Below are 25,197 nucleotides of genomic sequence, written 5' to 3'. Positions count from 1 at the left end.
GCGCCAGTACTGTGAGCGCGAAAATCCTAAAACTAACCAACGTTTCTGACAGATGTCCAATGAAACACATTGGCTTGGTTGTGCTATTGAAGATATAACCCACTATATACAGTATAAACAATTAATATGCACTGTAGAACAACTATTGAATAATTTCTATTGATTACGTATAATTCATAGCAGATTAGAAAAACCTTCACACATTTCACAAACTCTTCATTTCACAAACTCTTCACTTGTCCGCACGTTTCATTCTCTCAAAAACGGCATTAATAAAAGTTGAAAAAAAAGTTGAATAAAAGTACAGTATGCTGCAAGACTTAATCAAAAGTCAGTTAAACTGACAACGATTCATTATCGTATTAAAATTTTTACTGAATAAACGAAAACTCGTTGAATACCTGTAGCGTATACCTATATATGTTGTAGGCCAACACTGTAGGCTATTTGATTAAGTTTTCTATTGGAGACCGAATCCTCGCAGCGCGATTACCGAGTCGTCTTATAGTGTCAGAAAGTTTCGACTAAGTGATGATCCTACCTGAAGCAACGCTCAGGTTTCATTCAAGACACCCCCGCGTCAGCAACAGCTGCCTTGGAGCGTGAACTGGCTAGGAGAAGTGGAAAATAACGTTCTCTGCGAAAGACTTGAAGAAGGACATAATTAACGGGCTAATTATTGGCTTCTTTGGAAATATATACATTTTAACTGCGAAAGGTAAACCATACGATTTTATTTTTTTATTTTTTATGTTGCAGTGGTTGTTTAAGTCTTGGTTGAAATAGTCATTTGCACAACGTGTCTGAATTTTTGACGTCAGAACATGGTCGTGGCAAGGTGTTTGAATTCATGTCATGTCAGTGTTATTGAGACAATATTTTTTTACTGGATATGGCACTTGATCAGTTCGTGAAGTCAGAAAATGTTCTTAGTCGGGTGTTGTTTGAATTCATGTTATTTATCAGCATTATTTTGGCAATATTTTTTTATATGACCCCCTAATGAGTTACCTCCTTGGGTCAAATTTGGCTTAGATGTAATTATTGTTTTTACCTCTTCGCACGCCTAGAATGTGCGTCTTTAGATAATTATAATGCTTCAGATACACCTGCCATTGTTTATATAGGCACTTGCTTGCGATGCTCACTCCTGCATTCACTGTATAAAAGTTGTTTTGTTGCGTTAATTTGTTTACTCACTGAAATGATAAGCAGTTTTTTAAACTAATTTATATACTAGCTAGATTAACTGCATATTTCTATTTTTGAAGTGGAGCTACTGGATGTTGACAGTTTAAGCAAATATGTCACCAACCGTGACTAAATGGGCTGGTAAGCAGATATTAGTTTTATTAAAATCTAAAAATCAGCAATACTGCAAAGATTTGTTGCATATATCTCTTCAGTTCATCATAATCCTTCAAATTTTGGACGTAGACCACTGTCACAAACATAAAATACTATGTGCACTATAAAGGAAAGTATTCTCTTAATTCTAGAACATACATTCTGAAGCATGAGTATATATTAGAATTACACACGTTTTATGAAAGCGCACCAAGAGCAAATATGAGGAGGAAAAGCAGTTGACTTCCAGCCTCATTAATAATAATAGCATTGAATCAATGTCTACTGAAGGAAAGTAAGCCATTTTTCCCACTCCCAATTGCTTCATGATCTGATTTTGATATACTTAGTTGATTTAAAGAAAAACATTCAGGGGAACTTCATTTTAATAAAATTAATATAAAAACACATAAAATAACAGCTATTGTGTATTAATTGTATTTTATATACAGAAGTACACTGAGCAGATTTACAGGCAATGGAGATCACTATTAATGCTATTGTGGGGTTATTACATATAAGAAACATAAGCATATGGTGTAAAAACCAAATACAAAAATATATTTTAGAAGAACCTTTAGTTGGTTAAAGATATAGCAAAGCAAGTTCTAATATAATTAGCTGTAACCATTGTAATTCGTGGGGAGAGGATTCATTTTCATAAAATTAATCCAGTCACGAATAAGAGTATGTGAAACTTTCGGAGTATAGGCCTGTTAAATGAGGCCTACAATACAAAGTCAGTCTTATATAATAAAATTTCTAGGCTATGTATATTCTCCATATTTTTTCGAAGAAGGAAATTTTCTATATTCCATATCAAATTCCAGTGTTATCATTGGGTGTCTGACTATGGTCAGACGTATTGACAAGTAGGGCATGAGAGGATGTTTACAATAATCCAGTACGGCTGGCAATTTAACTTTAAGTGGTGGTTACGACTAGTCTAAAACATATTTCAAAGGAGATCTTCATAAAACTTTTATTTTGGTCTAGGATTTGGCGAAATCCATGTCTGGGAAGCCGGCCTTTAAAGGAATAGTTTTCTACTGATGCTGTTCTTTACTTTCCAATTTACCATTTACTAAGTGAAGTGTCATTTATTTATTTATTTATTTAGTTAATGCATTTTAAAATGTATTTTTATTTATTTATTTTTATTTATTTATTTATTTATTTTATTTTATTTTGGGGGGGGGGGGGGTACTAGTATATGAATATCATCGGTTAGATAATCTTTGAAACTTGAGAAAGTAGCCTGGACAAGCACCCTTCATGACGATAGGCTGACTTCTGGCCATAACGATGCCAATGGTTGATGGCAATGGCCAATTGATGTTCTCTTTAACATCCTCCCTGCTACACTTGGGAGTACATACTCATCAATATTACGTCAATGTGCATCCATGCGTTTGCAGCTGTGTGAGATAAGTAGCAGATGTGCGCTCTGTTGTGTGTGTGTGTGTATCAATGAGGGAGACGGTGGTGGCTGGAAGGTGGGTAGGCCAGCTTCCCTGCCTTGTACCTGCAGAAGTGGGCGACTCACGCTCATTGTGGGACAGAGTCCTGCACCTGTTTCCTGGATTGGCCGGTTTCACCTGACCCTCCTCTGAGGCTGGGCCGTATTTTTAGCTCTGAGGATGCTGCATGTGCGTAGCGCTGCCCTGCCCCCTCCACTCCCTCCTCCACCACTGATCCAGGCAAACGCGAGCCGCGGGCTGGAGGGGACGGACGAGGCCCGCCGCTCCCCAGGCTTGCACTTGACACGAAGATCGGGTTGTAGCCTCCCCTTCACATAAGTACCTGTCAGCAGTATGCCCTCTTTATTTAACCTGACAGGCTCAGGGCTACTCCATGAAGTTTTGTTGTGTCTCCGAGCCCTGCTGTCTTGAACTCCAGTCTATGTATTGCTCACATTGTCTTACTGGCAATCTATCTGTACTATATTTGTGTTAGAAGTACTTTTGGTGTTTACTTCTGAAAGAGCATTTTTTATTTTCTGGGACTGCACAGACTAGCCCGGATGGGGTTTTTCAGAAAGGATCAAGGCAATATTTTTGCAAAGTTCCAATTACAGAAAGGCTGGGTTTGTGCAAGCCTTTATTCCATTGCAGTTTGCAGAATGTGGGACATGGAATCTTTTCAGGCCATTCCCGTGATTTGGTATTTAGTGGTAAATAGTTCTATGGTATTAGTGGCTATATTATATTTATAGTGTCTGTTGAATATTGTTGTTTGCTGATATCGACCAGCCCTGGGAGTGGCTCTGCAATGGGGTGTGGTTGACATGCTGCAAGCTTCATACCACAGCTCTATGGTATACTGTAAAGGCATATGAGAAGAGATACCCAATCATGTCACGGGTGGCAATATGCCACGTTGTGTTGGGTGTTGCCGTTCAGCGGCGAGGTCGCAAGGCCGTTCCGCCTGCGAGCGTCAGGGCATCACATGCACTTGGATGCAGAAGCTGTTGGTTTTGGGTTTCTTTCACTCAGGGAGGTCGTATGATTGCTTCGCCCGTCGTCCTCTCTCCTTAGTGGGCAAAAGGTGAAATCAGTTGAAGGTAACTGTAAATGTAGTGGGGCAGATTTTTCCATTTGAGCATTTTGGTCCCACAGGGTTTCATATGTAGCCTCAAACCTCCAACAACAACATAAACGGTTTCTGTTGTGTATCCCTGTCAATTTTAGACCTTCCCTCCTCCAACTACCTTTGATCAGCTAATATTTTCATTAAAAGCCTATGTCCAATCAAATAAGTCACATAACATACTCATGTATAAATACAGCTTTAACAACTTAGTGGTATTAGCTTTGTAAACAAAAAAATAAGGAATTTATCTGTAATTTCAGTCAGAATACAGTCTAGATCAAACAGTACTGAGAAAGGTGTGGTTCTCACATCATTTGTTTGAAGCAACTGACCATGTGTTCACAGAAATTGAGAGCTGAGTACATGAACTGAATCACAAGATACATAATGAGAGGAGTAAGATACAGTACATTTTCCGAAATTCTTTCCAGTGTCTAATTTTAAAGTCTTTGAAGATCACATAACAATGTTCTTTTTTTATTTTTACCGCAAATGGTGGTAGTTTTTTTAAGACTTGGTCTTAAAATGATTTCATCATGAGAATGGAGAAAGACAACTCGAGTCTTGTGTTGTTTTGGTGACACATTAGCATTGATAACAAATCATTTTTGGTCTAACTCATGCCAAATTAAAAAATTTTAACAGAAAAATGTCTGAAATTACTTCTGTATGAATAAGAAATAATGTGTTACTCGAATGGTGTTACATTTATATACTTATTTGAGTTTTGACCTGGTTTCTAAAAATGTTTTGAATAATTTGGACAGAGATATTGCCTCTCTATCAAATACATGACTTTGGAAAGCAAAACTGCATTATATTAATTGTAATGGGTAAGTCCTGGCAAAATAAAACTCCTGGGGTTGAGGTTATGGGCAATGTATGTACTGTAAGAGGAGAAGGCTAAGGATTTTCAGCTGTGTTGTTTCAAAGTTTCTGTCTTTTGTTAATTAGAAACAAAAAGGCTGTAAAATGTCTGCTGTATTCTGATGCTGGAGGTACTGCTATACAGTGTACTTACAACAGCATTCCAAACTGTTCTTTTGTAAGTCATGGTGCCCCATATTTAACCTTAGTTTATGATTCAATTAAATAAATTAGCAACTAAGCAGCAGAATATGCTTGGCTTAGGATATTCTGGATTTTGACTAGTTTTGGTGTGTTTTGTGTATATTGTTTCTTTGGAGAATATCCAACATAAGACTACATCTGTATACCCTCAGTTTGAAACATTTAAATGTGTGATATTAACTAGTGGTGGGTACACATTACCTAAAAAACTTACAACATACAAAAATTCCAAATTACTCATGCATACAAAGCACTGTCTTTAAGTCTTTAATTAAAACTTCCAAAATCTAGGCCTGCTGTCAAAAGTATTGATATAAAAAATGAACACGCAATATTGGTTATCTTAATTCACACAAACTAAAATAGCCAATCTAATCACAAGAACTAATCCACAGCAATGAAACTCAATGTTTCCTCGATTATTGTACTATTATGTAACTTGGTCCTGTGCTTTTTCATCTTACTATCTGAAGAGAATGTGGTCATTCAACTCAACTGTGTTGCACTTAAAAATAGTAAACATGACTACACCATGTGTTTGAACAATTGTTTGCATTCAGTGCTTTGGGTGTATGAAAAGCACAACATGAATACAATGCATTATTATTATTAGGGACCAAGCACTATAGGTGTGCGGATACCTGTTATATCTGTTAGTTTTTTCACTGTTATCATTTTTCTGCCATGGGAGTCTGTGTCAGCCCCTAGAATCATTTGGTGGTTTTTTCTGAAAATCGGCACACTGATAGAGAACAGTCTAGGTATTACCTCACCAAATTTGGGCTAAGTACATTAGCCCCTTTTCACCACCGAGGCCAAAGTTTAACTTAAACTTTTGGCTCTAATTTCTGAACAATTTGGCCTAGTCTTTTTTTCTCTAGCTCCCTTAGTCCTGTTGAGTTCAATGTACCCACCCCTGTCAATTTCCGCCATATTGGATTTTCTGTTGAATTTTAAGCATCTCCCCCTAGATCACTGACTGGATCACCACAAAATGTGGCATGCATCATCTCTATCCCAGGTAGTCTAAGTAGCGTCCACAAAGTTTCATGAAATTTGGCCGCTTGGGGGTGTTATATCAGAAAAAAGCTGTAAATGGCAATTACTCTGGAATGAAAGCAGTGATTTCAACCAAACCTGAGGTTAGCCATTGCAGTAAGGGATACTAGTTGCCAAACAATGCAGCCTTGGAGTCAGCCATTTTGTTTTTCGGCCATAGTCAAAAACACAATAATCCACTCCTCCTTGAATTGTGGCCAAATCTAGCTGTAATTTGGGTATTAGCACCATTGCCTTAAATAGTCTTTAAGATAGTTGCTAGGTCAAAAAAATATGGCTGCAATTATTCAATATCAATGAATTTGGCGGCAAAGTCACCGTGAGCGGCCCTATCTCTGTAACACTTTGGTCTATTGGCACGGAACTTGGTACACATGCTTGGGGCCTTGGAGGCACAGACTAGGTTTCATGAATTACTCCGCAATGAAGGCAGATTTTCCATCCAAACTCCTTGTGGGCTATTGCAGTAAAGGATCATATCAAATTATGTACGTTTTTTGTTGGCCGTTTTGTTTTTCAGCTATCTTGGATTTTGTTGAAAAAATATTTAAATCTCTCCTCATTGAGATATTGCTCAATTTACAATCTGCAATTCTGTTACTTCTTTGGATCATTCAACAGTCTTTATAAGGTAGTTGCTAGGTCAAACAATATTTTTGCAACACTTTTATCTATTGGCACCGAACCTGGAACATATGCGTACCATGATGCCTACGAGACATATACTAGGTTACATGAAACATAGCCACTTCAGAGTGCTATGCTAGGAAATAGATTTAAATGCCAATTACTCTGAAATCAAGAATCAACTCAATTCTTTTGTGATCTATTACAGTAATGGCATAGACCCTGCACTGCCATTGACTAGCACTGACTTACTGCCACAGGTAAGACATCAAATGGTGAACAAACGTGCTTCTTGGACTTATATCATCCACCATTTTTCCCACCATTTTGGTTTTACTGAAATGCCAAAATTGAAATGCTAAAATTTCAGTTGCAGAGTTCTTCACAAGATATTTGTCTTCTGCCTCTTGTTCTTCCTGGTCTTCGGTTAGCATTGCTGCCCCTCATTTGAAACCTTCCAAGTGTGTATTGAACACTGCACCTGGAAATCTTTAGCTTCTTTGCAATTTCTCACTGGGACTAAACTAGCCACACATGTTTACAAAAAAAACATGCCTTCAAAGGAAAGACACTAACCTAATGATTAAAGTAAAATAACAGATAAGTTAACCTAACTACACTCAACAGAAAGGACAGCTCACCCCTTTGCTTTGGCCATGCCAATGAAGACAACAACAGGGAACACACAGCATATTAACACTGTTTATGACAAACCCTTTGGATCACCCAGGACCCATGCCCTAAGAGTTTTAAAGCTCATCTGGTAGTGTTCTATAGTGCCACATATGTGCACTTTTCAAATGGCCAAATCTCATACTCCGTTTTGCTTGTACAGATAAAACATGGCTTTCTTTTCATTCCAAAGTTCATCTGCCACCATTTTGGTGAAGATACACTAACAGGAAGTGAGGTGTAATTCCTGAATGCTTCTTAATATCACAATGTCAAATAAATCTTTGGCCAAAGGCCCTGGCGGTGCACAGACAGAACTCAGTAGTGCCATCTACAGTAGTTTCTGAAATTCAATTAGCCGTATATCTGGCTCCATCGATCCTGAATCAGTGAAACTTGAAATTATGTCCGAGCCTGGAGAGCAAAAGTGTGCTGAAGGTGCCACTGTACCCAGTGAGCTGAATCGCATATTTTGTCTGACATAGCGCTTGGCCCCTTCATTGCTGCTTGCAGCTATTATTATTATTCTTATAATTATTATTGCTGTTGTTGTTCTTACTATTATCATTATTATTATGTTTAGAAATTTTTAGATATGTACACAAATAAGATTTTTTATAATTTCACATTGTAAAATACTATTGTACTTACTTGGCTAAACAATGCCTGCAATAGTAGTCCAAAGTTTTAGTCATGTAGCCATCTGAGTTGTGAATAGGGTTGGGTAGCAAAACCCAGTAGCACTATGGCACTGGTTCCCATATGACTGGTAGGCCTACCTACTAGACTGAATCGCAACACAGATTTCAGTGGTTCATTTTAGTGCCATCTTCATGACTAACATTACACTCACTCTGTACTGTTAGCAAATTAGCTAACGTTAACTCGATCGAAATGCCAAAAGCAAAACTGCGTAAAATGTAGCTGTGTTGTACCTAAAAAGATTCAAACAATGGGATGTGCCAGTGCAATAAAAACATTCTTTAATGTCATTGTTTGCTCATTATTTTAAAGAAGGTAGTCATTTCAAAGGTTTAGCACGGGCATTATCAAAATCTAAATACTCATAATATTATTTTAATTTTTTTGCAAATTATTAGTCAACAAGTAGGCTAATTTCCGCACAAAACAAAGATGGCGGCCACAGTTTTAAGCTTAAAATGGCATCACGTGTGCACTTCCTTATATGTCCATTTTGCCTATGTATCGTGCAAAATAGACTGTCCTGCAATTGGCTGCTTTCAAGATCAGATGTTGCTATTTGCAGATGTAGCTAAATGTCCAATAGGGAGAATTTGTGATTGTGGTACTGGAGCATTTGTGATGATGTAAAGGAGAAAATGCAAGATGAAGTTCGGGGCTTTATTGTGTGGACGTGTGAAGTTGTTTGTGAATTCTGTCTGTTAACATGAGGTCAGGAGGTATAGAAGTTAAGGGCTGAGAGTCTGTGGTCACTATGGTTATTTCTGTACGAAACCCTGAAAAGTGGCAAACTCTCGGTGCTGTATAGGTATGGAGTGTGCACCACCAAGTCGTAACTTGGTTGATGGCATACTTGCCATCCCAATATGTAAAATGTTAGATGCTAGCTCCTGGAGGAGTGAGTCCCTAATTTAAATTCCCTAATTTAATCTGGGTAATTGGAGGAAACCAAACCTTACATACACACCCGCCCTCCAGGAACAAGAATTTCCCCCTCCCTGCTGTAAAATGTTGTGGGAGTTGTTTGAGGACATTGTGCATGTCAGGTTGAGTGTTATATGTAATTAACCTGCCGATCAGTCTGTTCTTGATGGAGGGGTGAATATGAAGTCCAGGGGCATAATTGTATTATTGTTATTATTATTATTATTATGAGCAAAAATGGTTATTGTTGACTGAATGCATTTACTGATTTAATGTTGTATATTAAAGAAGATATTTGGACCAACTATAGTACCTTTATATGGAGAATGCATATCCATTCCTCAATCATTTTGGGCCCTGTTGACGATTGTTGCCTGGAAAGGATGTGCTGAAATATGAGGTTTGAGCAATGAATTATTATTATTATTATTATTATTATTATATTATATTATTATTATTATACACTCCCATTATATGGCTAAAGGAATGAGAGGCCTTGCTTCTGTGTTATATTTACAGTTAGCACTTTGTAAGCATTGATGAGCGACACAGCAGAGAGGCTAAATGATCAATTATTATTAATTAATAAAATTAATAACATTTGTCATTAGTTTGGCCCCATAGTAAACTGGTTATTTGTTAAATATACTTATTTTCCAAATATAGTATTAGGGATTTGACTCCCATCGACAGTGTTTCTATGTATTTGTGTTCAAGTTAGAATAATGTTATATCCTGTCTGACATTCAGGAGAAAATGTCTGATCAATATAGGAAAGTCAATGAACAAAAACTTTTCAGCAAATAATGTTTTTGAAATTAAAAATTAAAATTTATTTGACATCCTTTTGTCTATTGGAATGTATATCACAAAGTATAAACCACTAATTGATAATTCACTTATGTGAGAATTAATGTTATGCACCTGCTACATTTAAGCACTTCTCTGTAGCATGTATCCAAATGACATACAGATAGTGCTAGTAACATTTCCATATACTGTAAATAAAAATTATGAATTCTATTAATTAATTAATCTATTTTAAAGAAAATATTTTTTTGTGTGTTTGTGATTATGTTCAAATGCAATGTACTTCAGAAATCAGGCTGCTTTATAATCTGTGTGACATTTTCAGATGACATCCTTCTTAATATGGCCTTCTTATGATACCTCACCTAAAGCTGATGTTTTATATCTTTGTATGCACTGTGGCCTCCTGTCGTCTATAATCTTTGTGCATGTGCCAAAAACCTAAAGCTGTGTAAGTTAGTTTCCGGAGACAAATATCAGTGCTCGCATTCCGTCACAGGGTAGTGTGACAGGGTGGGTCTATATTGCCCCTCCTCCCATATCCTTCCCTGGGAACGTCCCATGTCGGAGCGGTTTGGTTGCCTGGACTACCGTATGCAATGTATGGATCCGGGCTGCAGTCTCAGCAGTTCTTCCCTGCATCTGTCTGGCAGGCACACCGCATGTGACGTGGGCCCACTCCATGTGTGCTGGCTCTGATTTTAGGGGGATAGTCAGTAGGACATGTATTTGCATCAGTTTTGTTGTGAGCAGCAGATTGTCTCAAGTCTGACATCTCACATTCCCTTAGCCTTTGATATGTACATAATGTGGGTCTTCTCATTCTTAAATACAGAGGTGGGTAGAGTAGCCAAAACCTGTACTCAAGTAAAAGTATTGTTACTTTAAAATAATAATGACTCAAGTAGAAGTAAAAGTAGTCATCCAAATAATTACTTGAGTAAGAGTAAGAAAGTATCTTGTGAAAAGACTACTCAAGTACTGAGTTACTTCATATAATCTGATTTAATGTTAAAATAAGAAGAGCAAGATGAACGTAAAAATCTAAATGTCCAAAATATAAAATTGTAAATGCTTGTCCAATAGAAATAAACAAAATATAAAATAGCCATGTGCAAATTCAAATATGGCCTAAATCATAACCCTTAAAACAATAATACAATAAAACAATACACAGGAGGTTCGTCAGAAGAGGAGGATTTTCGCTTTCTGTTGGACTCTATTAAGTCTGTATACCCCGTCAGTTTGTTGGGGTGAACCCTCCGTTGACAGAAAAAATATCAATGAGGCAACAGGGATTTATCCATTAAAACAGACTCATCATCACAACAAAGAGGAGCCTGCTCAAATTCAAACAGAAACTTTATATGTGGGAAACATAATGCTTTGTAGCACCATTATTGTACCTTATGATGCACTTCTCCACGATATTCCAAAGTCCCATGATGCCTTGCGCGGAATATGTGCAGAACTTCCGGTTTAGCGTAAACAAACGTTATGTATGCTATGCAATGTTCCAGCACTCACGTCTTGACTGTTGCATGCTTCACAAAAACTATTACACTACTAACTAATGCTTACATTACAGTGTGAAATATCCACATTAATACCAGTAACCTATTTAAACACACTCAATTTCAAAAACAACGTATATAACCAAAGTATTTTGAGCAATAATAGCCTACTTACATAGCAATGATGAAATCTTATCTGTGTTCAGTAGATGGAGACAGAGACCGTAAATCAACAATACAGTTCAATCCGCTTCTGTTTTGCTCCATAAAACGATGTCATCTAGGTCTATCAGCAAACATACGGCTTAGCTATGCCCAGAAGTCCTCAATAATAATAGTATTTCCCAAGAAATTACGAATAATCATTGACCACGTTCCACGTCTTTTACTGCTACCACAGAGTAAATACATAAGTGAATGTGATGATAAGAAAAATTTAGGTTACGCTGACCTAAAAAACGCTATTCCAAAAGCAAAATTAGACATGTTATACATCGTTAGAAAGCTTATACTCTCACCTACTGAATAAATGAATTGTCAATCAAGCCAGACTGTACTAAAAAGGGCGACAACGCCGTAAACAACGCGTGTGGTATTACGCACAGCTATTTTGGAAGATACCGAGGCATCACAAATGCCCGTACATTTCACAAACGGATTGTCCAAGACAATAAATGACCACTCAGTCAAATAGTTAGCTATCCACAGCCAAAACTAACCTACAACTTACCGCCACATATTTTCTCAAGTTCGAAGTTGAGTTCTTGTAGGCTGAAATGTCCACATTTCTAGGCAGACAAAGAAGGCAGCGCATAATGTAACTACTGTTTTTGGTAGTCTGTAAGTAAAACGTAGTTTGAACGTGAGGCCAGGGGTGTTCTGCCTCCTATGAATCACCCGCCGTTGTTTCAGCCATTGTTGTCGCCCACTCATCCTTGTGTGTGCTGTGACTGGCTACGTTTGATTGGTGAAACGGAGTCATGGGGGCTATGACAGAGCCAAAGCAAAGACCAGCCTCTTTGGCTGAAGTCTCTTTGAGGGAATGAAACGAACAGAACGTGCATTGAATAAAAAATGGATAAATAATAAAAGTAACGAGCGGAATGTAGCCGAATATAACAGAGTAAAAGTAACATTTTTTCTTCACAAATATACTCGAGTAAAAGTGAAAAGTATGTTGCATTAAAACTACTCTTACAAGTAAAATTTATTCAAAAAGTTACTTAAGTAAATGTAACGGAGTAAATATAACGCGTTACTACCCACCTCTGCTTAAATGCATACATTTTATTTGCTCATGAAACAATGACATCTTCAAGAAACAGAGAGCATAATGTTATATTTCAGCCAAACACTTATATAGAGCAGTGTATCCCCAATTCAGTCCTGGAGTACCCCTGGGCATGCTGGGTTTTGTTCTATTCACATTTGCAAACCCAGAATTTTAACAATTTGTTAATTTTCCTTAATTAGGTGCTTTTCATATTTAGAGGGATTATTTACCCTCTTATCCCACATTATGTCAGAAATAGCTGTCTGTGCCATGAAGAATTAAATTCCTATGTTCATATTGTGTATATTGTGCTACATTGCAAACAATTAAACAAAAAGCAAAATTATTTTTAACTGATGAAATTAAAGACTGAAGTGAATCAACAGGCTTTTAACTGGTCAAAGTGTGGACACGTGGCCACTAAAACTAGCCATCTGGAAGATAATTAGGAATTCAAAGATAAAGCAAATGATAACAAGCCAAACCTGCACTGTGTTCAGGAGTCTATTGATGACCTCAGACTTTCAACTGGTCCAAAAAGTTTGTTACCTCTTTTATGTCATTTTTTGCAATATAGCACAATAAGCACAATATGAACATGGGAATTTTATTGTTCATGACTATTTTTGACATAATGTGGCTTAATAACAGCATACACGGTGTACTCCAGGACTAAGGTTGGGAACCACTGTTTTAGAGGCTATTGTGTACATATGAATACTCGTTTCCATGAGAATGTCACTGGGTGCGTTTACTTGCACACTAATATTCCAATCATGTACTTTTCTTATGATTATGCCAATACTCTAATTATTGAAATAGTCATGTAAATGCCTTTATCTTTATCAGTGTGATGTCATAATCGGTGAATTCAAAACCTGATTAAGACACCTGCACCTTTCGATTTTTTGGTGCATGTTTTACTCTGATTTCTTTTAGATTTTTTAAACTGTGCATATCAGGCAGAAGTCATAGATCCTCAATGAAGTTTTTGTTGACCTTATGCTGATTATGGAAAGAATCATGTATACACTGCTAAAGAAGTAATCACAGTACTTATATCCATGTTCATGTGCAAACTGATTATTCCCTAATAATTGGGGTATTGGTGTGCATGTAAACATAGCCAATGACAAAGAGAGTACATGTAAATTGCTGGTTTTAAGAGGAACTATGCTGCTGTGCACACAATTCGGCACACTGATGCTTTGGATTTATGAGCAGTTCTCATAGAACGCAATCACTGACCTGCAATGACCTTTTTCTCTGGGTGCTCTTTCAGCTGTGCCAAGCCAAGAAAGTGACCTTTGATTTGTGCGATGTTCAGGACTGAGATACGTCTTTCCACACACGGTGAGGGAAATACACCATAGAGCTGAATTAGTTGTTCAGTGCAAACTCGTTTATCAGAATCACAAGTTTCTATTTATTGCATTTTATGTTATGCAGCACAGTCTTGTAATGACTGCCATTTAAATTTATTGGTGTTTTATTTCCTTGTTTTTTCTTGATCGTTTGATTGATTTTATTTTCTGCCTGTGTTATTTTGCCTCTGTAATTCTTTCCAGTGATGTTACTATGGGCCGCAGGTCACCTGAGAACCAGTTTTAGCTCTGCCGAATGAAGACAGAGCAGATGTTAGCAAGTCAGCAAAAGGATGATTTACTTAAACTGAACACTGCCACTGACCCTCCTAAGCCTGATCAAAAGCCATCAAGAGGGAGGCATGGAATGGCATTGTGATTACTCACTCAGTGATTGGCTCATACCTTTTTCAGAACACGGCCCGGCCAGAGGGCTTCTGATTGGCCACTCCGTTGACCGGCCCTTGGTCTGGTCTGTTGCTCGTCATAGCGCCTTTAGGAAGCAGCCCAGGCAAGCCCTGGGAGAAAAGCAGACCACAGGCTGTGTATTTTAAGTGCAGCCATTCTGCCCTGGTGGAAGAGGGCCCCTGTGAGGCTTTCCTAAAATAAGAGGAGAAAACCACCTGAGAGCTGGGAGATGCCGGGTTAAGGGGCGACCAGAATGGCACAGTGTAGCCTTATATTTGTGGGAAAATAACGGCGGACATCCATCTTTGGCAGGAAAAATGAAAGCTTAACTCGAGACGACATGTTAGAATGGGGGCGGGACTAGCGGCAGACATAGCGCAGGGCTGTGGAGGTTGGGGGGGGGGGGGGGATGGGGGCCTAGACGGAAGCCGGGAAGATTTCTGCCGGTGTAAAATAGACTGTCGTTGGAGTGGGAGTTTGTAAGCTAAGTTGGCATGCGGGCCTGTTTATCGGTGCGATGTGAGGGAGAGCGAGGGTTCAGCGAAGCAGGAATGAGCGGAGTCATCGTGCTGCTGTAACCCGACGCCGCGCCCTGACGGCCCGCGGCAGCTGCGCCGCTACCGTATCTGCGTGCGTGCGCGCCTTGCCCTCCGCTTTTCCCCGCCCCGCTCCCTCTCATCGGTGGGCCCCCAAAAAACCTCCAGAATACGCACAGTCATATATCTGCCCCGGTCCCCAAGTCTCAGACCATCAGCTGTCCAGCACACAGGACACATGGGCCCTCTGGCTGGACTAGTGCACGCCTGCCTCAGCTTCCTGCTGGGGAGATTACGTCTGTGGTAAACTCGTTTCACAACCGCTTTCAACATTACCCTTAATCTATAATCAGGCTTCAGTCATGTCAGAAATTCAACCCGTCATCAATCAGTCAAAATACCACTCGTCAGTGAGGTGTTCAAGAAATACTAAGGGATTAAAGAAAGTCACTGATGTACACTAGCTGGTTCTGTGTAAAACTAAAATTCCAAAAGATAGCCATTTTGATTTCACTCAGTGTGAGTAAATACTATCCAAAGACTCAACGAAGAGCCTTTTAAACCCCTACACATAAGGAGGCCTTCCCTGCATGAGAGGAAGTGGCCTTTTACAGGAGGAAGAGGAGTTTAGAGGGGGGTGGGGTCCGACAATTGACCATAGAGTGATGACTGCCCTACTCCACAGGCTGGCACTATATCCTGATCATAACCAATCAAGATTAGATCATGGTGCGTTTGAATGGTGGCAACTGGAATTGATCCTTTTCATGGAGTACCAGAAAGACGGTGCTGTTGGTTTGCCCAGTGGAAAATGGATCCTCGGCGACAGTACGGCGCCACAGAACAGAAAAAAAGCGTTTCCAGTCGAGTCTCACACATTTATAGACATCCCACAGTGTGTGTAGCCTCAGAAGAAACCTGTAGCTGCATATCTCTCTGTGTATTATAAATATTATATGTGAGTTGATGACATGTTTGGAGAACGCTCGTTGTTAAAAGTGTCAGGTGCTTCACCTGAATTGCTCCAGTATAGACCCGTTTGTCTTAACGTGTTATAGAACACATTTTAAGACGTGACGTGTTAGCAATGTGAGCTGGCCTGGATAGGGCCGTCTGTTAAGCTAATAAGTAATATGATGTACGTGGGTAATGCCAGAGTTTCTCTGGTGCTGTGGGAAAGTGTCCCGTTGAACTTGAACCCCCCCCCCCGCGCTCGTCTCGAGGGCAGCCCGTCACTTTGTCACTACCTTGACACTTTTATGTGGGTCATCATCCCGGCCCAGGCTCGGGCCGTCTGTTCACTCGAAAACAGACTAGAGAGAGAGAGCGGTAGAGGGAGGGGGGAAGGGAGAGCGGGAGAGAGAGATGGGGGGAAGGGAGAGTGAGAGAGAGAGAGGTAGAGGGAGAGGGGGGAGGGAGAAAGAGAGAGAGAGGTAGAGGGAGAGAGAGAGAGCGAGAGAGGGAGGGAGAGGTAGAGGGAGAGAGAGATGGGGGAAGGGAGAGTGAGAGAGAGGTAGAAGGAGAGGGGGGAGGGAGAAAGAGAGAGGAAGAGGTAGAGGGAGAGAGAGTGGTAGAATGAGAGAGAGAGAGGTTGAGGGAGAGAGAGCGCAGCTAGCTGAGCCTAGGTATTTTAAGAAAATTTGTAGAAAATCAATGCCACTTTGATCCGTGTTACCTTTTTGTTTGGCTTTAGTCTCGGTTAGGTTTGCTTTCTCATTCTCTAATGAGATCCGGCTGAGAGGGCTGCAGTTCAGCACCTTTCAGTGTTCAGCACATAACGGCTCAGAAAAGAATGATCACAGTTCAATTTAATCATAAATCACAACACATTTCCTAGTGTGTTGTTTATAATACGTCACTAGAAACAAGTGAGTCTTAACTCTCTTTTGTTGAAGCAAATTACATCATTTCTTATTTGAAAAGTTAATAATAAGTAAAAAGGACAAATACAAATAATTCACAAAACATGCAAGTCTTTAGTATAGCATGGCTAGGATGCAAGCTTATACAATTCATTAATGCCATGCACTATTTACAATTGCTCTTGCAACCAGGATATCCAGAGGGCTCAAGTGATTTATGGTACCTGGCACAAAGATTTATTCCTGATTGGATATATAGTGGAAAACAAAACTTCCTTTCTAACTTTAAGAAGTTGTTTCATTCAGACCTTGACTGAATACCAAGTCTGACTATGCTGGCCCGATGTGGTTAAGTGATGCTTATATCTTATTACCATAGCAGCAAGAACGTATCACGTCATGATACTTTCACACCTATATTTCAAGGGCAGTCTCATTTCATCTTTAGGTGAAGTGGAGTTGACATCATTGCGCACTCACTCTTTAAAACCCTCAGACTAATTCTTGTTCATATCTTCCTTGATTCTTTTCTGAAAATATGGATAAAAACACATCTGTAGAACTGTGGGGGAAATGTGTATATCTGAGTATGAACAACTGCAAACTCTGCCATGCTGCTGCAAGCACAATATAAGTTGTGTTGAACTAGAATATTATACAGCTTTTAATTTTTCATTTATACGACACATAAATATGAACATTTTATATTTGTATATGCTCATCATATAAGGATAATGTGATTGTTCCGCCCAGATGAGAGCTGCAAGGCAGTTGAACTGCATGTGGCTAATGATACTTTATTCAGGAATAAACAACATACTGCAAAGCTAGGACAGGACGTTCCTGAAATATAACTGTGGTGACAACAGTGGTGTTCATGGCAGTGGAAAGGCACATCTTTCCTGCTATAGATGTTTCAATGTTTCCACCGAGTGGACAAGTTCTGAGGTCATTGATACCATTTGAAATGCCATCTCCTTCCGCTCGCAATATAAATTAGTTTAACTCAAACAGGCACTCGTGTGAGATTTTAAAAAGTGGTGTACAGTCTCACAAGAGAGAAGCAAGGAAGTAGAGGGAGCCACTACTTTAATGGTATTCCCCCAAAGTTACAGTTGTAAAAAAAAACAGCATTTAAAAACTCCGCAAAAGATTGCAGTGTTCAATGCCCAATCCTGTTCCTGTAGTTCTACCCTCCTGTATGTTTTCATTCAGCCCTAAATTGGCACCCCTGATATTCATTAGCAGCAGCACAACAAGGTCTCCAGCTGTTGAATGAGGTTTTGTATGGGTTGGAGTATTACTGGGAATATTTCAGTGTTTAATTTGAGTGACTTTATTTCCAACAAATTGATATTCCTTGCATGACAGTGTAGTGCAAGTTAAGTAAGAATCAGCTTAAGGCGTCTTGTTGGGTCATCATGTAAAGACGGTGGTCCAGTGCGGGGGGGGGGGGGGGGGGGGCTGTGGACTGTGCCATTGGTGGCTGTGGCCAGTAGGCCTGCGGGGTTACCCCTGCTGATCAATTTAGCACCCACAGCACACCTGAAGTGCCTTTTTGTCTGTGCAATCTCTGGACTGTGGTGTGAAAAGAAGCAGTGATGGGACATTGCACGGTTTTTCACACTAACGTTGTCAAATTTAGAATTTGTACAAACCGAACAACATAAAGCTTGATGAAACAAGACCAGGTCAAAACCTAGTATATGGCTGGACCTAACACACTTCATCCGGCCGACCAATGGTGTAACTTCATCACTCAGTCACAGACATTCGCGTTTGTAGGGCTGGCCCCGCTGCGGTCCAGCCAAAAAATGAGGTGCAGTATTGACCAGAATGAATCATGAACCAGGGAGGGATTGGGACACGAATTCATTACATTCTGCCAATTACACAGAATGGACATTTGAGCCGGGTTGGGACCACAACCCAGACATGTACAAATAATTATAAAACCGGGCTTTCTGGTAGAAAACCAGTCATCTGAACAGCTCATGGGGCTGCAAATTTAGCTTCAGGAAATGAATAATACAACGGTGACAGTTATGATGTCAAATTAAGGTTAAGGCTAAGTAACAGCTAAAAAAGAATACAATTAAAATTCAACCTATTGATAGTGGAGCTTACAGTACAAGCATACCCCTAACAATATAACATTTTAACTGATTTCCTAAGAAAAAGAAGAAACAAGTTAAAGTGGCAAATGAGTTGCATATGGCAGGTCCCTCTTCCTTGGAATGTTTTCCTCACAGCAGGTTTGCATCTTGCTAGTTACTAAATCAAACACTCACAGCAAGAAGGTCCTGAGTTTGAATCCCAGCTGGGGCCCCTCTGTGTGGAGCTTGCATGTTCTTCTCTTGTCTGTGTGGGTTTCCTCAGGGTACTCCGGTTTCCTCCCACAGTCCAAAGACATGCAGCTTAGGCCAATTGGAGAGTCTAAATTTTCCTTGGGGTGTGGATGTGCAATTGAATGGTGTGTGGACCCTGTGATGGATTGCTGACTTGTCCAGGGTGTATTCCTGCCTCTCCCAATGCATGCTTCCATTCATTATGAAATGGGGCCCTGTGCAGCTCTAGGACTTGAGTGGAAAATTTTTCCTTTCATTTTAGGATCAAAAGACATTTCTTCCATCCATTATCTATACCCGCTTATCTTGGTCAGGGTCGCGGGGAATGCCTATCCCAGCGTGCATTGGGCAAGAGGAAGGAATACATCGCAGGCTACACACACACCATTCACTTACACACTCACACCTATGGGTAATTTAGAGTCTCCAATTAGCCTACCTGCATGTCTTTGGACTGTGGGAGGAAACCCACACGGACACGGGGAGAACATGCAAAATCTCAGGCAGAGATTCAAACCCAGGACCTTCTTGCTGTGAGCGCTACCCTGCACCACCATAAGACAGTCTGCTTGATATTATTTGGATACAAAAGATGGCAGCCCCTCGCAGCCTTGACCAGGATTAGGTAATGACTGAATGGTTAGGTACTAAAACTCTGTGTGTAGCACTTTTGATATTGATTCGTTCATCAAATCAGTAGAAGGTGCTAATGTGAACATGTTCAATCCACAGTTATTAAACTTTTTTGTTTTTAAAGTATTCATTTCTAAGCTGCTAATGACTGGTTACATTTGCTTCTTAGCTAGTTTCTAGTGAAAATAATATATTTTAAGAATAATTTTGGATATGGGTTTGACTGCACATACAATGTCCAATTACTAATCATAACCAAAGATTATTTAGTTAGTTATGTATTTCAATGAGATTTTGAATCAGAACCTTACCTGGATTCTCATCTGTGAACTTCCATTTATTTTGAAATGGATCCTTGTGCAGCTTTAGGACTTCCAGGATCTAGACAGATCAAATCTGCAAAAACATATTTTTCCATAATTTAGGATCAAAAGACTTCTTATAGACAGAAAATGAATTAAAAATAATTTGCATGTGTGCTGTACAGAGGACACAGCCTGCTTGATATAATAACCACTCCTCTTGCATTTTGCACAGACTGGCATAAGGAGACTCTAAAAGGTTGACAAGTTTGGTTAAATACAAAATTGTTTAATGTAGTAGCTACCATTATTTTTCCCAAAGCCTTTATCTAGATTAATCTACACCGATATTGCTGTACGCTGTAGTTCAGGCACAATGTGCAATGAAATATAGATTTCAAATTGGAGATATTTAAGGGGAAATTCTATTTTACTCAGAAATACGTTCAAAATATGTCTGTATACAAAACTGTTTCTGTATACTACGCATGTAAATCATGTTGCCTTTAGTAAAGTATGGTAAGATAGGTTTCCTTGCATAGGCACAAATATATGGTAGAATATGATGGATTTGCATTGCATGGTAAAGGTAAACTGGATAAGCAGGTATGGGGATGGTTAATATAGTTGGTATGCTATGGCATGAGTAAATATAAAATGTGCTCCAGAATTATTGGCACCCTTGCTAAAAAAAATGCTGAACTAAAAAATAATACAGTTATTGACATAAGCTTAATTTTTCAACATGTGTAAATTAGTGTGCTTGATTAATGATTCATTGGAATCAACCAAAGTCTTACATTTTTTAAATAAAAAAAATATTTCCTCAAAAAACAGGTTCCACAATTATTGGCACCCCTGGTTTAATACTTTGTGAAAACGCCCCTGGCAAAGATGACAGCCATGAGTCTTTTCCTATAATTTGTGATAAGGTTAGAGAACACATTTGGAGGGATTTTTGACCATTGCTCCATGCAGAACTTTTCAGAATCATTGATAGTTTTGGTTTGCGCTTATGGACCCCCCCCCCCCCCCCCACCCCCCCCCCCCCCCCCCCCCCCCCCCCCCCCCCCCCCCCTTTCAGTTCAGACCACAGGTTTTTGATGGAATTTAAGTCTGGAGACTGAGATGGCCATTGGAAAACATGGATGTTCATTTCACTTAAGCATTTCTGTTTAGATTTTGATGTATGCTTGGAGTCATTGTCCTGCAGGACACTCTACCTATGATCAAGTCCTAGCTTCTTAGCAGAGACAACCAAATTTTCTGCCAAAATGTCCTGGTACTTTGTTGAATTCGTTGTGCCATTGATCTAAAATAGTGCCCCAGGATCACTGCCAGCAAAACATCTCCAAAATATCAATGACCCACCTCCATATTTGACAGTAGGTATGAGGTGCTTCTCCTGTATGCATTCCTCTTTTGCCGCCAAACATGTCGATGGTGTGCATGGCCAAAATGTTCAATTTTGGTCTCATCTGACAATAGCACTCTCTTCCAGTCATAATTCCAATGAGGTATGGCAAGCTCCAGATTCTTGGTTTTGTTTATTGTGCTCAGTAAGGGCTGTCTTCGTGCCACCCTTCCAAAGAGTTAGTTGGTATGGAGGTGCCATTTTATGTTTTTTTTAGACTTGTTGACCGCAAGAAACAAACCAATCTCTGCAATTCTTATACAGTGATCCTTGGGTTATTAAGAGCCTCCCTCACCATCTTCCTCACCGTCCGTGGGGACACCCTGCACTTGCTTCCTCTTCCTGCCAAATTTGCAACCATTCCATATGTTTTACACCTTTTTATTATTGCCCTTACGGTGTTAAGTGGTATGTTTAACCATTTATGTCTTTTTTTGTACCCATTACCAGACTTGTGATGGTAAATTACCATCGGTCTCTTCTGAATTGACAGTTATTTGGCTTTTCCGATGCTGATGGATAACAAAGGAATTTTGTATGCTTGTTACCTCATTTTTATTCTCTAGTGAAAGTGGAAGTGATGGAATGATACAATATAGTTCCTTTAGACTGAGATGAACTAAATGAAGTAAAATTGTATTGCCAATTTCATTTTGTTTAATTTTACTTACAATAATTGTTAGGTGTGCCAATAATTATGGCACTTATGGTTTTCAGAAAAAATAGATTACTTAATAAAAAAACATTGAAGCATGAGAGTAAATGTATTGAAATAAAAGTACATAGTTTTGAACATGTTTGAACATAATATATATATTATTATCTGTGTCATTTATTATATGCAGCCTTTTTTCTTCATTTTTATCAAGGGTGCCAATAATTCTGGAGCCAATTGTATGCAATCCATTTTACCTTAAAGTGTGCACAAAGCTAAAGATGTATGCTGGTTGTTTCAAAGTTAAAAAAAAAATAATGTCATACATACAATGGTATACATTTTCTTGCTAGTTGGCTCTTTATGTATTCCTATTAGTTTGTTCTTTTAAATATTCAAAATTTAGGAAATATTCAAAGTAACTGGCCTGCATTTAATCTACAATACATACATTTAACTTTACTTTTTTCAAGTACATACATCCAGATTTTGCAAACCTGAGTGTAAGATACAATGTAAAACTGGGTCTGCATTTTTGTGATGTAGGGTAGAGTTGGGACTGTAACATGTGGAATAAACAGAGGTTGGCATTCAATTAAGTTTGTCCTCAACTTTAACTTACAATAAAAAGGAATTGTTGTGAATTGTAAGTGATTGAAATTGTTTTCTTCACAAACTCAGTTTGGTGAGTTTGTTTTAGTGATTATTGAACTCAACAAACAAACTCGCAAGGAGAATGTATTGGAGAATTTGGATTTTTCACTCAATAAAGCCTCACTGGTGTTGCCTGGGAAATTATGTTTTCTGAAATGGAGGGGAAGACATGGTGCACATTCCTTATTTAGTTTATTTTCTTCTTTGGTGGATATAATTGTAAGTTATTCTTTTAATATTTGTCTATGCATCCATCCATCCATCCATTATCTATCCTCGCTTATTCCTGGTCAGGGTTGTGGGGGGTGCTGGTGCCTATCCCAGCATGCATTGGGCGAGAGGCAGGAATACAGCCCGGACAGGTCGTCAGTCTATTGCAGGGCACACACACTCATACCTATGGGCTATTTAGAGCCTCCAATTAGCCAGAGGACCCGAAGGAAACCCACGCAGACACAGAAAGAACATGCAAACTCCACACAGGAAGGCCCAGGCCAGGATTCAAACCCAGGGCCTTCTTGCTGTGAGGCAACGGTGCTTCTCACTGCACTTCAAGTTTTTTAAGACTATTTAAGTGACACTATACATATTCTCAACAACATATCATATGTATATAATCACCAAAATGAGTGGCACATATAAAATGAGTATGCATACATCTTGAAATTGACAGATCTTATAAACCATGTTTAGACTACAACAATCATTTATATTATTGGATGTATGCATGTATTGCAACAGCAACAACCATCTAGAGAGGAGAGCACAGATTCAACACAAAGCCTTGGTGATACTTTGCATTTTGACTGACTGACTCAATTTAATATTATATAAAATTATTTTTCATTAGGACTTTAACTACCAGTATCTATTCCTCTGTGACAGTTAATGACAGTTGACAGTTAACCAATAATGTTATTGTTTAAGGATATGGTCAGGGGTGGGCTCGGGTGCAATGATTCATGGGTAGTACATGGACCTGGGGAGCAAAGACTGCGCATTTATTTGCGATTTACAGGAAACCTACAGGTGCAGGAGTTGTAAGACCCTTCCTGTGTAATCGTCTCCCCTTCCTATTCCTCCTACAGACCCCTGTTGAGAGACCCCGGTGTGGTCATATCTCTTCGCAATGCGAAGATGGCCAGCCTGCTCCCTCCCACAGGCACCCATGTGTTCCGCCGCTTCACCCCCGAATCGCTGGCGGAGATCGAGAGGCGCATGGAGGAGAACAAGCTGAAGGAGGCGGAGGGAGAGGTCCAGGAGGCGCTCGCGCCCAGCAGTGACCTGGAGGCGGGCAAGAACCTGCCCATGATCTACGGAGATCCTCCGCCGGAGATGCTTAACGATCCCCTGGAAGACCTGGACCCGTACTACAAGTCACAGAAAGTCCGTCTGTGGTGCACGTGCACATGTGCTTCATACTGCACACAGTCCACCATAGCCAATTCAGATCCATCATCATTTCCTTTTCATGTTCTATTGGCAGCAAAACACAATAAAGACGTTTAGTCTGAATGACTTCTTCAAATGGTAAATGGTAAATGGACTGCATTTATATAGCGCTTTTATCCAAAGCGCTTTACAATTGATGCCTCTCATTCGCCAGAGCAGTTAGGGGTTAGGTGTCTTGCTCAAGGACACTTCGACATGCCCAGGGCGGGGTTTGAACCGGCAACCCTCCAATTGCCAGACAATCGGTCTTACCTCCTGAGCTATGTCGCCCCATTCAAAGATGACTTTCACAAATACCAGCATATGTTGAAAGTATTGAGTTTTTTTTTTTAATTTTTAGTGAGATGATGTGTAATCCCTCTCACATGCACTCTCCCTCTACCTCTCTCTCTCTCTTTCCAGACATTTATTGTCATCACCAAAGGGAATACAATCTACAGGTTCAATGCGGAGCCTTCCATGTACATTCTCAGCCCCTTTAGCCCTCTGAGAAGAGGATCAATCAAAATTCTCATACATTCATATCCTTTCAGAAATGCCATACTACGTTGTAACATTTGTGAACTGCATTCAACCCTCAGTACTTTACATTTATGTCCAAAAAACTTTACCCCTGTTTAACTCTAGTGCAATACTAATTACTAACAATGGGACCATTAGCATGCAGCTGAGCACGTTCTGTCAGAATTGTTTGCATTCTACTGAAGATATTTAGGATTGATGACCATCCCTATTTAAGGCACAAGTGCAATTGGAATGTTTCCCTTAACTATTAATCAAATTATTTAGCATGTTCATCATGATCACCATTCTGTCAAATTGTGTGTTCATGACGATGAGTAAACCGCCACCATGGAGTAAAACTGTTGAGTAAGTGTTTATTTTTTCTTTTCTGTTATTTATTTGAAATTCTGCTCTGAATTCTGTCAGCTTTCAAAATGTTCTTCAAATACACTGTTTATTTTTTTCTAGTTCTAT

The 25,197-nt window shown here is 39.4% G+C and overlaps 1 protein-coding gene across 2 annotated transcripts in view; it reads left to right on the top strand.

Annotated features, from left to right (window-relative positions):
• The first annotated feature begins 539 nt into the window (after window positions 1-539).
• scn4aa (sodium channel, voltage-gated, type IV, alpha, a) overlaps window positions 540-25,197 on the top strand; it is a 53,636-nt gene continuing 28,978 nt past the window's right edge. Inside the window, exons 1-4 of one of the 2 annotated variants that reach the window (XM_035397725.1) lie at window positions 540-718; window positions 23,856-24,153; window positions 24,622-24,740; window positions 25,000-25,089. In XM_035397725.1, coding sequence (XP_035253616.1) covers window positions 23,905-24,153; window positions 24,622-24,740; window positions 25,000-25,089 — 458 coding nt within the window. In that variant the 5' untranslated portion in view covers window positions 540-718; window positions 23,856-23,904. Of the gene's footprint in view, window positions 719-23,855; window positions 24,154-24,194; window positions 24,298-24,621; window positions 24,741-24,999; window positions 25,090-25,197 lie in introns of those variants that run through there. The other variant, XM_035397734.1, reaches the window with a different exon arrangement.

This window comes from Anguilla anguilla, chromosome 2 (genome assembly GCF_013347855.1).
Source record: "Anguilla anguilla isolate fAngAng1 chromosome 2, fAngAng1.pri, whole genome shotgun sequence".
NCBI classification, from domain to species: Eukaryota; Metazoa; Chordata; class Actinopteri; order Anguilliformes; family Anguillidae; genus Anguilla; species Anguilla anguilla.
The sequence above is the reverse complement of the archived record's forward strand: the minus strand, read 5'-3'. Positions and strand labels throughout refer to the sequence as shown.